At 44.1% G+C, this 18,824-nt stretch overlaps 1 protein-coding gene across 1 annotated transcript in view; it reads right to left on the bottom strand.

Annotated features, from left to right (window-relative positions):
* Positions 1-288: 288 nt before the first annotated feature.
* Positions 289-18,824, bottom strand: part of RBPMS (RNA binding protein, mRNA processing factor) — a 74,996-nt gene continuing 56,460 nt past the window's right edge. Inside the window, 3 exon segments of the mRNA XM_081845584.1 lie at positions 289-1,118; positions 2,858-2,964; positions 8,889-8,958. Coding sequence (XP_081701710.1) covers positions 8,896-8,958 — 63 coding nt within the window. The 3' untranslated portion in view covers positions 289-1,118; positions 2,858-2,964; positions 8,889-8,895.

Below are 18,824 nucleotides of genomic sequence, written 5' to 3'. Positions count from 1 at the left end.
AGGCTTTTGGTTTTCTGCATGCATATGGGATAATGGCATGAAATGAACTGAAGCTTTACTGCTCAATGTTTCAGTCAGCTTCACAGACAGCAGCATTACCGGCTAACAACCACCACCACCTTAGCAGAACCAATCCTTCCTGTACATGGAGCAAAGGCATGCAAATGTACCCTTATTTCTTTTAAAACAAGTAGACTAGGAATGCTATGAACCTACTTTACAGAAGACATTTCCTCCGTGGCTCTGCCATTCAAGACTGGTTCCCATAGCCCAACTAGATGCTTTTCCTTCTGTCTTACCAAGGAATCCTACTGGTTACACAACGGCATGTTGGGAACTATGTGTCTGAATGAATACAGTATGCAGAGGTAGCTGCAGTCATTTTATTGTGATGACTGCACTTTTTCTAGCTGTTATAATTATGAAAATGGTCTTAGTGCACAGTAGAAAGCCGTAGAAAAAAAGCACATCTCCCCCATATAGTTTTATATCAAAATATGTGACCACAGATAAAATACAGCATAAACCAGCTGTCAGAACTGCCAGTATACTGCTCAGCACACGGTAATATATCCCAAAGTTACAAAGACATTTGCATATCTGATTGTCTTGCTTGATATAATTTGGCACAACTGGGAGAAGCACGTACCACAGGAATACTTCATAAGTTGAACACACATCCTCTCAGGCTTCCCGTCAGGATAGCCAAAGAGTCTACAATTTAACAATACACTTTTTAAAAATCTGAACAAGATTTAAAAACATGCCTTGAACATGCAGCTTAAAAGGACAGGGAAAGAGAAATTTCAATTACACGCATTCAAAAAGTCAAGAACGTAATCAGTGATCCAACCCAGCGTAAGATCTTTCTACTTAAAATGCTTAGTATAAAAATACTTGGTTCTCTTTGTTGCTTTGTTTGAAAATAACTTTTTCAAACCAGATGTTCAGCCATGCTTTTTAGAATTCGCACTCTTCCTTACAATTTTATACAGCATAGAAGAGGAAAACATTATTATTACTCAGTATTTTTACTTTACTTCTAAAAGAGCAGATGTGTGATAGAGGCTGTGGCAAAGTCTTGAAGGAATCCAACCTTGTGTGAGGTTTTTTCAAGCCTGTAAGAAAGGCAAGATGCATCAGTTAGAAAAAGGCAATCACAATCTTGGAACAATGAGAAAGTGGAAGAGTCTGTGGGTGCTCACATATATATAGACACTTAGGCCTCTAGGCCAGCAGGTTTCAGGCACAAGGCACAGGGCCCCTCAATAAGAACATAGAGATCACCTTGCTGAAACAGATGCAGTGCTGACAAGTAGGATACCCCTCCCCTCTATGGAATCTGCTAGTGGAGAAATAGACAGTTCTGTTCAAGACCTTCTCTTAAGAGCAGAACAGAACCTTTAGCACTCAAAGAATAATGTGTGAGCACAGGGCACAACAGAACAGAAAGAATGTGAGGGTGGATTAAATTATGTACAGGAATTATTAAACTTCCTTGTGTTGTAAGACCCTTTGTTTGGATTTGCACACTGATTTCACCGTCAGAACAACCACGGTATGCATGGGCTCTGGAGGTGCCTCTTCCTGTGAATGCATTTCTCACTCCTTGGCAGTGAGAGAGGCATGCTTCTGCCCGATTCCAAAAGGAAAAGCAACACCAAGTGTTACTGCTGAGCTCAAGCCAATTGAATTAGCAAGCTGCTATCTCAAAGAAAGCTTCAGTGCGGCCAAATGCAAACAGAGCTCTTGGATGAACAAAAGCTTTGCCTTCTGAAGCTATGCTAGATATCAGGCGTCGGCAAAGTTTCTGTGGCTTGGGCCGGTTCATGGTCCCACAGATGCTACGGCGTAGCTGTCAACCATCCCTTATTTGGCGCTGTGTCCCACTGCTGTCCCTTATTGATGATGTCCCTTAAATATTCCAGGTTTCAAAGGAAGCAGCTCCTCTCCCTCCCTCCCTGCCAGCCAGGGAGGAGGGAGGCTCCAACTGTGTTGCTTGGCTGCATTGCTCACCCAATAAGGAATCTAAGAACGACCGGGGGATGGAGCTTGCATGCCTTGTGCCGATCAAATCGGCCACGTTGCCTGGGGACTCGCCTTTGCTCAGCGCTTCCCAGCGGAGAGGTGACTGTGGTTTTCATTGCTGCATCCCCTTTGCCAGGTTGCTGCACTGTGGGAACCACCGCTTGAGGCTTCGTTTGGCTGCTGGATGGGCTTTCTGCCTTTGGCTTGGAGGGGCTCAGAAGTTGAACATACCCGTGCTTTGAAAATCCCTTATTTTGGCTGCTGATCCCTTATTTCCGAGGCTGCTGATCCCTTATTTTCAAATCTGTAAGTTGACAGCTATGCGCTATGGTGGGCCGGAGTGTGCACGCATGCATGCGCAAACGCTATTTCAGGCGTTCCTTCTGGCGCAGAGGAGGCGTGCACAGCTTCCCATTGGCTGCAGAAGCTTCCTGCAGCCAATGGGAAGCTGGCCAGCATTGCAGAAGGCAGTCCCCACTCTGCTCCGTGCTGGTTTAGTGCAGCGCATGGGAGCCGACCGAGCGGGCAGCGGGAGTCCATGGCTGCTTGTGGCCCATGGGCCTTAGGTTGCCAACCCCTGCTATATACTGATCACCCAGCAGCAGCCAACTGGTGGTTTTTCAGTGCAAGGTTATTTCTAGCTAGCACTGCCAGCTTGGTTATACGCCAGGGAAGATGCATATAAACAGCATTTATTCAGCAGAGTCTCTTGGCTCAAAGTCAAGAGGATCCAAGATGAAAATGGAGGGTCTAAGGCTTTTGGCTGCGCTGCTTAAACTGTTTGGCCCATCAAATTAAAGCATATTTTCACAACCAGGTCTTCACTTACCCACCACACTGCAAATCTGAAGATGGAGGTAAGATACCAGTAGCGACTTAGGAAGAACGCATTAATACCCACAAGACAGATTGTAGCCGCCATCACACACCTGGTACCTGCACAACAGAAAGGTACATGCATTGTCAGAAACATTAATGCTTCTTTAGAATGAAATGGGTAATATGACAAGGACGATCCCTAAAGATGTTAAAGGGAGATATGAAATCATGTCTTCAAATTGCAAGAGAGTAGATGCACAACTGCGGGAGGCAGTGGAAGACAGAAGTGCCTGGCGTGCTCTGGTCCATAGGGTCACGAAGAGTCGGACACGACTAAACAACAAGATGCACAACACACAAAGAGTTACGTTACCAGAAATACTGCCACAATCATCATCTTAAAACTTTAGCATTGTATTCATCTGTGGGACAGTTGGTATTATTCCCCATAATGGATACAAAGATTCTTAATATGAATATCTCCTTATTGAAAAAAGTTGGTACATTATAGGATTGTTTGTTTGTTTGTTTGTTTGTTTATTAAACTTAATAGCTGCTTGTCACCCAAAGCTCTCCAAGCAATTTACAATAAAGAAAAATACACAATACATAGCCAGGGCTTTTTTTTCAGGGGGAACTCACCAGAAATCAGTTCTGGCACCTCTCAGGTGGGCACCATTGCCATTCTAAGAGAATGAGTGAGTTCCAGAACCTTTTTTTCTAGAAAAATAGCACTGCATAGGCCCTTGGATATAATTATATAAAATACATGGGGCCTTCTTTCCCAGTGACTACACTGACTGGACAAATGACAGAGATTGGACACCTTAGCTTCTGTGTTTAATAGTGAAAACTGAAAATTGCCTCTATCTAGGAAAATCCAGTGCAGGAGACTGGAGAGAGTTCTCAGCACAACCGCAACATACAAATCTGCTAAACTACAACAGCTGTAGCCGAACTAATTAGACATCAAGAATATAAGCGGTTTGCCCTGGATCCACTGTGCTATGTGCATGAGGAATTATAATTTCAGGGTGAAAACCTACTGAGCCTTTACTCTTGACGACTTTCAAACAATGCTGACTGTACACTAGCAATACCACATTTGTCCCTTTGCTTCTTTTCCCTCCCTTGTTTTTTTCTTTTCTATGACAACCTTAGCAGTGTTCATTTTTTTTTTTCTAGCTTGAAAAGCCCCACTTTTGCAAATGACACAATAACAACAGTCCAGCTATTTAAAAACACTACAACGGCTCGAGATTCTACAAAACTCCTTTGCACGAAAGGTACTGGGTCTCCCCAAGGGCTCGGTTGCTGCACAGTTAAGAACAGAACTGGGCCTCCCCTCCATTGTTGCGAGAGCCCACATTAGAATTATTAGTTTTTATTGTAAATTAATCAAAGCCCCAGGTTCCCTTTTAGCCAGGCAAGCCTTTTTAACTTGTTCTCACAGCAATAAATGGTCCAAGGCCATGGAGACTATTACTGCACGCTACTCCCTCCCAGATCTGGACACGCTGTCAGCTTGGGATCAACATAAAATCCGGGCCTGGATTCTTACTAGAGACGAGGCCATGGACCAGGCACAGTCCACCACAGCTCGCCTCTCCATGTGGCTCCCTAAAGTGAAAGTGGTAAGATCACTTGCCAACTACTTGATAGACCTGACGGAGCCCAATTTGAGAAGAGCGTTTACCATGGCCCGTTTCCATTCTATACCCACAGCCTTCCTGCAGGGGATTTACTCTAAGACCCCTATTACTCAGCGTCTATGTCCATGCACAATGAATGAAGTAGAGGACTTCATACATTTCTTTTTCTACTGCCCTATTTATGAGCTAATAAGAACTAAGCTCCTCCTCTTGATCCCGTCCACCATCACATCTAAGGAAGACTGTTTGAAATCGCTTCTTGTGGACGCAAATCCCCAAGTTACACGTGGGGTGGCAATCTTTATAGTGCAGGCCTTGAAACTCAGGGCTACTCTGACGGGGTAGCGTGTCCTAGACCTGGACCTGTCTTAATTCTTTTATTACCTTTTTAACCTAATGTCCCGAGCCTATTTTGGGGCCATTATATGCTTTATATACATTCGCAGTAATATCGCTTTGAATTTTGTTTGGTTGTTTGTCTCTAGCATTTTTATTTATTTATTTTTATCCTGCTATGGCTGTATGCTAATGCAATAAAGGTTTGATTGATTGAACAGTCCAGCTTAGGAACAGGGTTAGAATGCTCCTATGCAGCCAAAGCCACAACTAACCTGGACTCCCATCGAATCCTTCCTCCATCCGGTGTTCCCAGTTGCACAGTAGCTTTATTAACCATGTTTTCTTAAAATGCCCCATTTTTGCTGAAGTTTGACCTGTTTTTCACAGGCCATGAGAAGCCTCCCTTCACCCAATCTGACCAGCACCCCAGCTCCAACACCCAAAACATTGTTTTAAATAAAAAGGATAGCTCGATACTTCTGAGAAGGTCACAAGCAACACACCATGGCTATTCCTCCTTTCTTCCCTCAGTATCTGGATTTTGGAAGTCTACCTCTGCACATCAAAGGACGGTCATTATATTTGGCTAGTATAGCCAATAAATTAACCAAAGGACAGGCCGTTCAATGGCTACTCTTTCCACTGAATGCCTTTGGGGTGAGATTATGGTGATTTATTTGCCAGTCACCTTTTGTATTTGTCTAAATGGTGTTTCCGTGCGCTGCTCTGGTTCGCCAGAAGCGGCTTTGTCATGCTGGCCACATGAACCAGAAGCTGTCTGCGGACAAAACTCCGTCCCCCTTGGCCTATAGAGTGAGATGAGTGCACAACCCCAGAGTCGTCTGAGACTGGACCTAATGGTCAGGGGTACCTTTACCTTTTTAAAGACAATTTACGAACATGCCGTAAAACACGGCTAAAAATCGTTTTAACAACAGTACAAAAACAACAGCTAAAGGCAGATGTCCATTTTGCATGGTTTTTAAATCTAAAGCAGAGACCTTTTCATCCAAATGGATAAGTTTGTCAAAACAAAACAAGGTCTTCTACTGTTTCTGCAAAGTACAGGTTAAGTGTGCTCCTGTCACAAAACAAGGGCAGCCCCACTGAAAGCCTTCCTTTCAGTTACTGCAGAAAGTTTCTGATATTTGGGGGACTTTGAGGAAAAACTCCCCTGCGAAACACAGTGACCTACTTGGTATATAAGAGAAAAGGTAGTCTCAATCTTGAACTTGGTTCAGTAGCAGGATTGGCTGCTGGCAGTAGGTTTGCTCCCATAAGCAGCCTAACTGAAACTGCAGCCTCAAGGGTAGCCTCCCGCCCCCCAAGAGCACTGCAGTAATCCAACTTTGAGGTTTCCAATAATGGACAACTATGGTCCAGCTGTCCTCCAGGAATGGCTGCATCTGTCTTACCAGGTGAAGCTGGTAAAAGACACCCGTAGCCACTGAGGACACCTGCGTCTCTAGTGTACTAATGCTACATGCAAGGGAACAAATTCTTATGGCCAGTGCATCATGTTGAAACATGTTAATAATGCTTAGAGAGGCAGGTGCTTGACTTGTTACATCAGTCTCAGCACTTCTTAAAATAGAACCCTTTTGTCTTCTCTTATTGTTCACATAACATGCAAAATCATTGGAAGTGAACTCTTTCTTTCTTTCTTTCTTTCTTTCTTTCTTTCTTCACTGAGGCTTTCCTATTGCAGCAGCCAGCTTGCCGCTGAGGGAACTGTTCCCAAATATGGCTGTTCGTGCATCTGGAAGGGGAGAACAATCCGCAAGGACTCAAGCCTCATTTTTTGCATGCATCTCTTGCTCACTCTGATACGCTGGTATGAAAACAACTCATTGGCTCCCTCTCTCTAGGGGAAAAAAAACAACCAGCACAATCCAATAATCCTAGATAAATTTGGGCTTTGGAAGATAAAATCACTATATTAGGGAAAGGCCATTTGCTGAGTTTATTCTTAAAGGAAAACAGCGGCACATTGTACTGCTAACCACACACAATGAGGTTTGGGTTTTCAGATGTCAGAAGATTAAATGGATTTGTGAGTGCAGATATGAGACGAAATTTTGAAATTATTCAGCATCACAGTACAATAGTTGGTATCTAAAGCAGGCACCTATTGTCCTGTGATGCTGAACAATGTCAAAACTTTCTGGGGTGGCAGTTGGGTATGTATTTCTTGAGCTAATAAATCAGAATATAAGACAAGAAGTTTCACTGAACACTGCTTGCCATCATCATCAAACCTTTATTGGCATCACATACTGCTTGCCCTTCACAGCTCATATTCCCTTGAATGAACAGATTAACAAGTGTGTTGGGAGAGATGTATATTCTGCTGACAATGTGTGACAATGAAGCCCAATAGGCTTATAGCTAGTACTCTGGCTGAATGGACGGTGTACTTAGGACATGCCCCAAAGTCCTCTGCAACACACAGTAAGACCCAGCTGATATGGAAAGTGCTCTCTGCCAATAGAAGGCTTGAAGAACACTGTTCTAGAGCAACCAGAACTTTGGCGTATGAAGTGCTTCCTGAGATTCTGGGACCAGCATTCTGTAAGGAAATTTTTTTTGCAGTTCTCTCCCATCAGTTCGGCCTCACTACTTTCTGTCCTTGCTGGTTTAGTTTTTAAGTCATCCCAACTCATTTGCAGCATGCAGCTCTGCATGCATCTTTCACCCTCAAAACTCATGTCCTTTAATAACCCCACTGATTTACAGCTTTCCAACTTTGATGTGCAGCCAGTGAAGTTTTCATTAATTTTTAAGAACAGCAGATTTGTTTTCTTTGGCTGAAATGGGACGAAAAACAGGGAGGGAAGATTATTGGTCTATTGGTCTCTGCTGCTTTACAGAAAAGCAGGAGGAGACAGAGAGGCTGCATGTTGGTTGCTTTTATCTTCAGAGGGTCAAAGGAGTTTTTTGTGTTTTGGAAACAAACCCCATGGAGTGTATTTTTACCGCTCACTCAGCTATCCAATCAGACTCTGGGGTCAGTCCCAGAGTCTCGAGGATCCCTCCCACATATCGCAGGAGGAAAGTAACAAATAAATGCAGTGTGGTGTAGTGGTTAAGAGCGGTGGACTCGTAATCTGGTGAACTGGGTTCGCTTCCCCGCTCCTCCATATGCAGCTGCTGGGTGACCTTGGGCTAGTCACACTTCTCTGAAGTCTCCCACCCTCACTCACCTCACAGAGTGTTTGTTGTGGGGGAGGAAGGGAAAGGAGAATGTTAGCTGCTTTGAGACTCCTTAGGGTAGTGATAAAACGGGGTATCAAATCCAAACGCTTCTTCATCTACACTTAAGGTATTATTTATGCCCCTGAAAGAAATGGTAGCGGTGGGTGATGTGTGACTATGCAGACACTAATCGCTGTCACCCAAGGCAAGGGGAACATCAATTCAAAGTGCTGGATTTGAACCTTAAATGGCTCAGGACCACAATACATCAAGGACCGCCTCTCTCCATGTAAACCTACCCAGCCCCTGATAGCATCTTCTGAGACCCTTCATGCGCCTCCCCCTTGAGTGGTCTGGAGGGTGGCAATTCGAGAACGGGGCCTTCTCTGCAGTGGCTCCCTGTTTGTGGAATGCTCTCCCCAGGGAGGTTCGGCTGGCACCTTCACTAGGAGCCAGGCAAAAATGTTCCTCTTCAAACAGGCCTTGGGCTGACTGACATCCTATACTCTTTTAAATGTGTTTGTGGGAGAAAGGGGTAAAGAAAACGATAAAAGAGTTTGGTCAACAGCATGAACCAGCTCCCTTTCATCCTAAAAAAGTTGAATATTTTTTCTCAGGAAGGAGATTGCGGGGAGTAGGGGTGGTGGTGGCATGGAGGGAGACTACCTGCAACCAGTACAGAAGGACTAATTTCAGGCCGAAGACTGCATGACAAGCAGAGATTGAAAGTAGCCACAAGCCTCCCACCAATCCATACGAGACAGAGGAAGTGAAGAAAACAAAAACAACACAGCGCTCGTGCTCCCTCTTGTGCTAATCTGGAGCATTTTCACAAGGTCTTTCTCGTCCACTTACACAGTATTCAGCAGAACTGACGGGACTTCCAGCCCTGAGAAGTAGCCTCTGAGGGAGGGAGCCAGCGCATCTGGAGAGAGAGAAAAAATCAAAACAAAAGTGAGAGACAAGACTTGGAAGGCATTTATAAGAGCGGCCCTCAGCCTCCTTGGATGCAGGACTCACCTTTGAATCTCAAGCAATGCATTCTTTCATCTAAATTAATTTGAAATTTACATCCCACCTTCTTGCAGTTGCCCCAAGGCAGCTAAGCAAAGTTGGAAGATTAACAAAAGAATACCATAACAACACTGGCCTTATGGATAAACTGACAGACCTAGTAAGGAGGAGGGAAGGATGAAGGAGCAGACGAGCTAGTAGAGAGATGGAATTGTTTTATTAACTACTGGACTCTCCACTATGATAAAGAGAGATTAGAATGGCACCTGTTCATACAGAATACATGAATTCTGTAAGTTTTATACATCGTAAATCTGGAGACGGAAGAAGCACTGTACACGGCTGTTCTGTAATATATTTTTTTTCACCCTTGTAATTATGTAAAGTCTTTTTTATCATTTATCCTTTTTTTAAGCATTTATTTTGTCTATAATTTTTGGTGTTATTCAGTCGTGTCCCAGTGTCCTGAGGATGACTTTATAATTACATTTATTTATGTATACATACATACATACATACCCCATCCATCTGGCTTTGTTTCCCCGGCTACTCAAAAGTTCATTTTGATGTCTCCACTGTTTGCTTTTGGCACTGTTACTGTGTGTGTGTGTGTGTGTGTGTGTGTGTGTGTGTTTCCTTTTTATCTCTTATAATAAAAATAAGCACACACACACTATTGTAGCTTTAAAACTGAACAGATGCCATCAAGAGCAACCCAATACCAATAGAAGCTCTGTCCTGACATGACCCACTTTCGTACTGTCCCTCTTACCTTGAGCAGCTTCCCCACAACCTGGTGTCCTCCAATGTTGTTGGGCACCAGCTCCTATCGTTCCTGACCATTGGCCATGCAGGCTGAGGCTGATGGGAGTCCAGCAACAACTGGAAGACACCAGGTTGGGGAAGTCTGCTCTAGTGGGACCAGATGGAAGATCACTGGGCACACACAAGAACATGCCCCTCTCGACATTTTCTAGAATGGAGACAAAGATCACAGGTCCCAAAGTGCCACAGGAGAGTTCCTAATAAGTTTTCAAATCAAGATAAGGCACAACAGGCACCCACAGTTTCACTCATAGAGCAAAATAGCTTTAAATTATTATAGGAGATTTCCCCCCCTACATTTTATATACAAAACCTCAAAAGAAAGATACAAAATTAATATAAATTGAAATAAGACGACACCAACTCTATTCCCAAGCCACACCACCCGTGGAAAGTTGTCAGGTTTTGCAGCAAAACACCTCTAGTCCCTGGGTCACTATCGGGAAATCGGAGCGGATTTGAGAGCTGAACTAGACCAAACATTCTTCGGATGCTATACCCGGCCCATCCAGACCCCAACAATACTTATAAATTTAGACATTTCCTGGCAATTGACACCAGCCATCCCATCAAAACAGATGCAAGTGTTGCATTAAGTGAGAAAGCAGCCAAAATGAATCAAAGCCTTCAAGTTGTTCTGGTGGTTTCAGTAGGGCTATGCTAATTTCAAAGTGTGATATATATTCTCTATTACATGTGTACACACAAACATTTCCCGAAGCAAGGATTTTTAAGAAAACAAATGTTCATTATAAAATTTGTGGGCCTGCAATATGTCTCGCCTCCTGATTTAAACAAAACAGGCACGTTCATTTTTATTTGTAGGAGTCAATTTACTGAGAGTTTCACCGAAATATAGTGGAAGGGCTGCCAAACTGGCCCATGGACCACCAGTTGTCCGCAAGCATCATTCAGGTGGTCCGCGACAAGTCTGTGGATTTGTGGCTGAAGGCAGGAGATGGCACATCAACTATCACATTAATTCGCACTGGATTTTCATTGTATTTTACCACTTGTCTCTTATTTTATTACACTTGGGAAGCTATGGAATTCAAATTGTAATGCAGTAAGATACAATTATATATATATATATATATATATATATATATATATATATATAAATATTTATTAACAATTTTTAAATATAATACAAAAGAAGAAACAATATAACATGTATCTTAACATAATTTCTTAACTTCTTTGGACTTCCTCACATCTCCCACTCCTGCGTTCCTCACACACACAAAAAAATTTCCAGCAATTTATCGCCTTGTTTCCAATCTTATTATCTAATTTTCCCATGTTTTTTCTCTAATTTTAGATATCCTTTGTTCAAATCCTAAGAATTTAAATGTAATCTAATAATTATCCAAAAATTTATCTCTTCTTAAATCTCACTTATCTTCATAACACCATCTAACTTAGTGGTGCCAGATATTTATGATCTAGCATCCATGCAGTAAGATACAAAATATAAGGAGCAATAGAAATAAAATTAAAAACCATACAGCATCTAGCACAGTGTATTGCAATTGCTACAAAAGGAAGTGGTCTAGCAAGACCCTTAGCAATTCTCATGTGTAATTTTTTTTTGGGGTGGGGGGTGATAGCTGTTACATATACTTAAACATCCAGTCTGACTACCACTAACTTTTCAATAGCATACTCTGAAGATTCTCAACTACCAGACAAAAAGGTTGGTGGGAGAAGAAGAGTCATAAGGACTCTGGGAAAGGGGGTGCATTACTGGAAGCAAACCCTAGTAAAGGTAAAGGGACCCCTGACCGTTAGGTCCAGTCGCGGCCGACTTTGAGGTTGCGGCACTCATCTCGCTTTACTGGCCGAGGGAGCCGGCGTACAGCTTCTGGGTCGTGGCCAGCATGACTAAGCCGCTTCTGGCAAACCAGAGCAGCGCACGGAAACGCCGTTTACCTTCCCGCCAGAGTGGTACCTATTTATCTACTTGCACTTTGACGTGCGTTTGAACTGCTAGGTTGGCAGGAGCAGGGACCGAGCAACGGGAACTCACCCCGTCGCGGGGATTCGAACCGCTGACCTTCTGATCAGCAAGTCCTAGGCTCTGTGGTTTAACCCACAGCGCCACCCGCGTCCCTTAAGCAAACCCTACAAGACCCCTAAACAGGACCAAGAAAGAGCTCCTGCCCTACAAGACAATGCCTAGATGACAAGTCCAATTACCTCCTTGCACCATCTTTTTCCAAGCTGCACAAAGCCTGCCCTCCCATTTAGAGCAGCTGGCCCCTTCTGAGTTCAGTGCACAAATGAATAAATCAGACAAGAGGGCAGGGGTAAAGCAAAGCCAGAGACTGCTGCTCAGATTATCTTTTGTCACGTAACAATTAGAAGTGTGGGGGGAACATACAGCAAGTTCCAAAGAGCCAAGTTCAGTTGGTTTGGGAAAGAGCGCTATAATCCCAAACCTTCATCATTATGGCCGCAGAATCAATCAGGGGGCAGAATTCAGTTCACCACAAGAGGGAGCTCTCTCATTCATACCCCTCCACCCGCTTCTCCTTGCTCTGAAACTGCAGCAAAAGACATCAATGAATTCTTCACCAGGCAATGGCGTTTCCATCTGCCCTGCCCCACACTCCAGCCCTGGAAGCCTTTCCCAGACCATGAGTTTGAGAACAGCAGCAGAAGCTGGGAGGAGAGGAGTTCAGGTATACAGTCATACCTCGGGTTAAATGTGCTTCAGGTTGAGCGTTTTCAGGTTACACTCCACGGCAACCCGGAAGTAATGGAGCGCTCTTCTTCCGGGTTTCACCGTTCGTGCATACGTTCAAAATGACGTCATGCGCGGAAGCGGCAAATCGCGACACGCAGACACGGGTTGCGTTCGCTTCAGGATGCGAACGGGGCTCCGGAACAGATCCCGTTTGCATCCTGAGGTACCACTGTATTTTAAAAAAAACAAAAAACAGTTTTATAAGTTGTGTGTCCTTGTCACTCAATTTTACCATTTTACATGGTTTTGTATGTTTTGTGGTATTTTATGCATTGCGATTTGCTGTTATTTTTATTGATTATAGATTGGCAATTCTCTATTGTAGTTGATAAGTGTAAACTGATTATTATGTGCTGATGTTTAACTTTATGGTTTTACTATTAGATTCTGGTGGATTGTTGAATGTTGCTTTGTTTGATATAAGCTGTTTAAAGTTATTGTGACTTTTTATATTGGATTAGATTGTTAGCATTAATGTTTTACATTTTATTATGCTTTTATATGTGTTGGAATCCACCCCAAGTGGTTGAGACAACCCAGCCAGATGGACAGGGTATAAATAAAAATAAATAAAATTAAAATATTAATGAATTCAAAGCCATACTATGGTTTGGGTGCCTAATTGCAAACCCACCCATGGTAAAATCTTAGATGCGTCTTCTATTCAGATGAATGTCCCACTGGCTTCAACACTGGAATTCAGTCTCAGGAGCGTATAGGATTGCAACCTAAGACTTGTGCAGATGATTCTTTTCTTAAAGATATGGGTCATGTACAAATGCAGTGGTGAAAGACAAGTGAACATTTAAACTATCTCTGTCTCTCATTTCAAACAAACAAACAAACAAAAGACTTCTGGGACAAAAGCATTACTTAACAGCAACAGCAATGCAATGTAACAAGCTAATGGAGCGGTCCTAGTTGCCGCTGCAACACAAAAATAGCAAAAGTCCCCAAGGATCTGAAATGCTGTCAAAAATTCACACGACAAAGAGGGATTCATCTGGGCCCTAAACATTGCAATGACAGTGCCATGCAAACATGCCTAGGGAAAGAGTTCTGAACATGGTACCCCTTCTGCTCTGCTCCCACCCAACATGCTTCTTTCTCTGGCAGCTACACCTCAGAGAAAGAACGCAAGGTAGTTTCCTCCACCAGCACCTACACCCCCCTCTCTCACGCCTTTGTAACTACCATGAGTAAGTTCCATGATTTTTCTGCTTGGTATGACAAGGCAAGCGCCAGGCTAGTTTAGAAGAACAGCCAACTATTTACCTGAACATTGGTGTTGGCGTGGGAGGTCATGTACACAAATGAAATGGCAAGGAAAGGGGGCTTCTTTACACCTTGACGCAAGCCGTATCCCTGAAGTCTCTGACCAAGAGGTTGTACAGAACCCAAGTAACTCCCATAATTCCTTGGGGCTATTCCCCACTACACCCAGGAACAGACCCACATGTAGATTTGACAGGGAAGCGAGCCAGTCCTGCGTGACACACAAGTCTTTTCAAAACATTTGCTTGTCTCGTTCATGCTTCAGAAGTCTTAAAGGCTATGCTTAATGGTGCGGCGTGCAAAGCAGTCCTGGCAGAAACTGCTACAGTGTCCTGAACCACCACCTGACCCTTTTCCAACTCAGTTTCACTGAAGAAATGCAAAGGGAGGAAGAAAAAAACATTATGAAGAGGCCTTTACTTACAGAGTTTTCTGCCTCTAGGTCTGTTGGGCCAGTCAGTACTGTACGATCTGTACATCTGACAGGACTTGTCAACAACTTAAAGGAATCCAATGCGAATTAAATGTGCAAAGGGATAAAAATAGTTTCGGGGGGCAATGCATGCTTTTAGATGAAGCAGCAAGCACCATCCTTAATTAATCAAAGAGGCATCTCCTTGTGTGTTCAAGAAAACGGTGAACAACTTTCCTAAAATGGTGTGTGGTTTTTTTTAAAAATTAAATACACTTATGTTTGCCTAGTTAATCAGGGAACCTTGTTACTTGATCAAAAGTTTTAAAAATAGATTAACCTGCCTGATTGAAATTTTACAAACCCAGTACTTGAGAAGCAGGGAGAGTGGGGAGGAAAGGAGACAGAAGATATGGAACAAGTGTGAATTTGAATGCTCATCTGTCCTTAAACAGCACCATTTGAATCCTACTCGAACCCTGAAGTACAACTGGGGGGAAGCATCCCCAGTCAATGACCAACCAGCTTGTTTTAAAACCTCAGGCAAGGAAGAGCCCTGCCCCCCTGACTTCTAAGAAGTTTCGATTTTTAGCTGCTCTTACCATCAGCAAGTTTCTCCAAATTTACACCCTTGTAAGTTAAGTAAAGGTAAAGGGGACCCCTGACCATTAGGTCCAGTCGTGGCCGACTCTGGGGTTGCGGTGCTCATCTCACTTTTCTGGCCAAGGGAGCCGGCGTACAGCTTCCAGGTCATGTGGCCAGCATGACTAAGCCGCTTCTGGCAAACCAGAGCAGCGCATGGAAACAGCGTTTACCTTCCCGCCAGAGCAGTACCTATTTATCTACTTGCATTTTGACGTGCTTTCGAACTGCTAGGTTGGCAGGAGCAGGGACCGAGCAATGGGAGCTCACTCTGTTGCGGGGATTCGAACCGCCGGCCTTCTGAGCGGCAAGCCCTAGGCTCTGTGGTTTAACCCACAGCACCACCCGCGCCCCATCCCTTGTAAGTTAAGCAACATTAAATCTAGTCTTGAATGAGTCTTTCTTCTATATGTAAGAGCCATTCAAGTATTTTGAAGAGTGCTATGACATCTCTCCTCAAGGCTTCTGTCCTTCAATCTTTCTGCACAGGACTGCTTTCCCACCAGCCATCTTCACTGCCCCCTTTGAAGTAACTCCAGTTTGTCTCCAAGTTTCATGCCAGGAATTGGATGCAAGCTGTCCAGATAAGATTTGACTAGCCGCACAATCAAATTGAACGATTACCTCTCATCACAGGGGTAGGGAAGCTTTTGGCTTTATCTCTTCCTCCCTTTCCCCTTGGGCAAATTTTGACAAGAGGGCAGAACCACTCACCAGTCAATCATCTGACATCATAATGACATCAAGGGATGGGTGTGGTGTGTGAGTGGTACCATCCATCTGTCAATGATGGCCCATAGGAGTTGGGTAACGGCAAACAGCGACCAAGCAGGATTGAACTCACACACTGGCTGATTTGCAGGGAGTTCAATCCTGCTTCTTGCAGCATTTGGGTACTTGAGGAAACCTCTTGCATGTGCAAACTAAGGAGGATTGAATGAATTTTATTATTACGGTCACAGACCAGTTCCGGCTTACTCAGAATATCAGGAAAATCATAAAACACAACAGGAATACGTTGAATTGCAATTGGGTATAATAGAGACGATATAGATATAGCAGCAGTTAAAAATATATATTAAATCTTGATCACTAAAATATAACCTAAAATGGTCATTTAAAACCTTAATCATTTTGAGGAGGATTGAACTCCCCACACATAAAAAATTGCAGTTTACCATTCTATCAAGGCCATTTTGAATTTTATTTCGGTTTTCTGACATCCACCTCTCCAACGTTAGCTGTTCGCATCCTTCTGTAATGGAAGATAACGGGGGGCGCCTCCAGGGAGGATGTTAATCCGCTGGAGAATCCGAGAGCCTGCTGTGGCTGCAAAGACCGGGAACTTGTAACTGATGCCTTCCACACTGCTTTTGTTGTGTTAGCAGCCCCAAAGTACCCTTCCCCAGGGCACAAGCCTGGACAGAGTGTATGGAGGTCTATCGCAGCCCAATTGCTCTTGAATGGGAACTTTGATGATCCTTGGGGTCCCTTCCAACACTACAATTTATGAATTGCATGACGTTCAGGGAGTCATTTTGGACAGAACAGCGAATATCTACATGTGATGACAATGTATGAAATGGCAACTGAAATGACATCATGTGAAATGAGGTAGGTAGGGCTAAAAACAGGAAGAAAACAAAGCAGGAACATATCCAGTGTGAGATGCACTTTGGATAGTACTATTCCAGTTTTCCTGCCAACCTAGCAGTTCGAAAGCATGTCAAAGTGCAAGTAGATAAATAGATACCGCTCCAGTGGGTAAACGGCATTTCTGTGCGCTGCTCTGGTTCGCCAGAAGCAGCTTAGTCATTCTGGCCACATGACCCGTACGCCGGCTCCCACGGCCAATAAAGCGAGATGAGCACTGCAACCCCAGAGTCAGCCACAACTGGACCTAATGGTCAGGGGTCCCTTTACCTTTACTATTTTAACTTGTGCTGTGTCGACCTCTCTGAATTGCTGTGCCCCTGCACTCACAGTGCCTAGTTTAACATGTTCCCCATTTAATTTTTATTCAATTTTATCATCTTCATCCAAGGAGAGGGGAGTTTTGTTCTGAACCGGATTCTCCTCAGCTCCTGCCAGTGTTCTTCCCACCCCCAGCTCAGTTTAAAAGGGGTCCCTTTACCTTTATTCCAGTTTTACATCTATGAAGAAATCTCAGCAACTCCACAATATGTACATTTAGATCTACCAGCAACATGCAAATGACACGATTACATATTTCTGATTTGGACTTCACTGTGGATTCAATTTCATATCCAGGCCAGGTCTGAGCACTAAGGCAGCACATCTTGTGCTTGATGCATTAACAGCCCACCTTGGGTGGAAGACTGACAGCTGTGATGCTAAGCCTCACCATTGCTACAGGGTAAAGGTAAAATGTAAATGACACGCAGCTACCTGCAAAAATCCCAAGTGTTGGGGTAAGTGCATTAGGTGCTAAAACTGCTATCTACCCAGGAAGTCAGTAGTGTTCTCTTCCCAAGCAATCCCAAGCTCCCATTCTCAGCACAAGCAGGAAACCACCCAGCTAGAATCTTTGTCGTCAGTGTGGGCCTGTTGTGGAGGGAGATCACAGTTCAAAGTACCCTAATATGGCCTGGCGTGTGGAAATCAGAAGCACTACAAACTGTACGCCTTGTCCCCTGAATGTTCAGAGCTCTTAGAAAGTGCAAGTTACGGATTAGTTTGTTTTGCTGCCTAGAGCAGTTCAGCAGTTGTGCATTTAGGGATGGCGTGGGGTAGAGGAAGTTCACGCATGTAAAAAAAGTAAGTGTGGAGTGGAGAAGGCAGAAGGGAAAGAGTAAAAAGAGAGATTGGAAAGTGGTGGGCTTGAGAAGAGACAAATCCTTCAGTAATGGAATACTTCCAAGCGGAGGAAGAACAAACCAAACCTGATAAAGACAAGAAGTTTGCAGCAAGGCGATCCACAATAAACACTCACACACCCAGCTTTGCAATGCATGTTGACTCTGCAGCCCTTACAATGCAATGCAAGGGATCTGCAACACCTTACGGAAAGCCTTTTATTTTGAGGAAAGATGATGCCAAGAAGGACCTGCCCTTTTAAATTCCTCCCTGGCCGCCATTCCATCACTCCTCAGCTTGTGCCACAGGTCTCCCATTGTGTCCGCCTGAAAGTCTTGCGCTCTCGCCCATCCCCTCCTAGCGCAGCTGCCCCTCCCCGAAGATTTAATGGGCAAATCTTCCCGGGAAGCTCACCGCAGGGTTCTTCTAAACTTGCAGGATGTGGCGAGCTGCACGGGAGCGCTCAAGCGTGCGGCAGTTCGGGCCAGACATGCTCCTCAGCGATTACCACCATCCATATTTAATTACTTTTCCCTCCCTTTGTTTGTTAATTTTTAACTAGAGTGCGCCAGCTCTCAGGGGCCATTAGCAGTCCCAGGCAGCAAGGTTCAGCGAGCAGAAAAAGTCCTTGTGACAGAACATACATTACTTGGCATTCCTGCCTCCCACTTTGCCAGAGAGGTGTGGAGCTTGGGGGGGGTTATTTTCAGTCGTGCGCTCGCAGTCCGCCCCACTGCAGGTCGTGAATAAAAGATAGTGTTCCATTTGAAGCTTATTTCCCCTTTCCCTCCATGTCAGAAACTGTTTTCCTCAAGCTCTGGTTACGTTCTCATTTATTCTTTCCCCAAGTTTTCAGGCTGAAACTTTTACTCCCTTTTAAGAGGAGGAAGGCTGTGGCTTGGGCAAAGGTTTCATTTCCTCCAGAATGCCATCATACTCCCGTCTTCATGTTCAGTTTTGTGTATTACGTTAGCACAACCCGGCTGGAAAATTGCAGAGGAGAATACACACCATCCCCGCCTCCGCAAAGCTGGGGCCATCCCTGAAAATGAGGGTT

The sequence above is a fragment of the Podarcis erhardii genome, assembly GCF_964252035.2.
Source record: "Podarcis erhardii genome assembly, chromosome: 17".
Classification (NCBI taxonomy): domain Eukaryota; kingdom Metazoa; phylum Chordata; class Lepidosauria; order Squamata; family Lacertidae; genus Podarcis; species Podarcis erhardii.
Note: the sequence above shows the minus strand (reverse complement) of the source record. Positions and strands in the feature narration are given on the sequence as shown.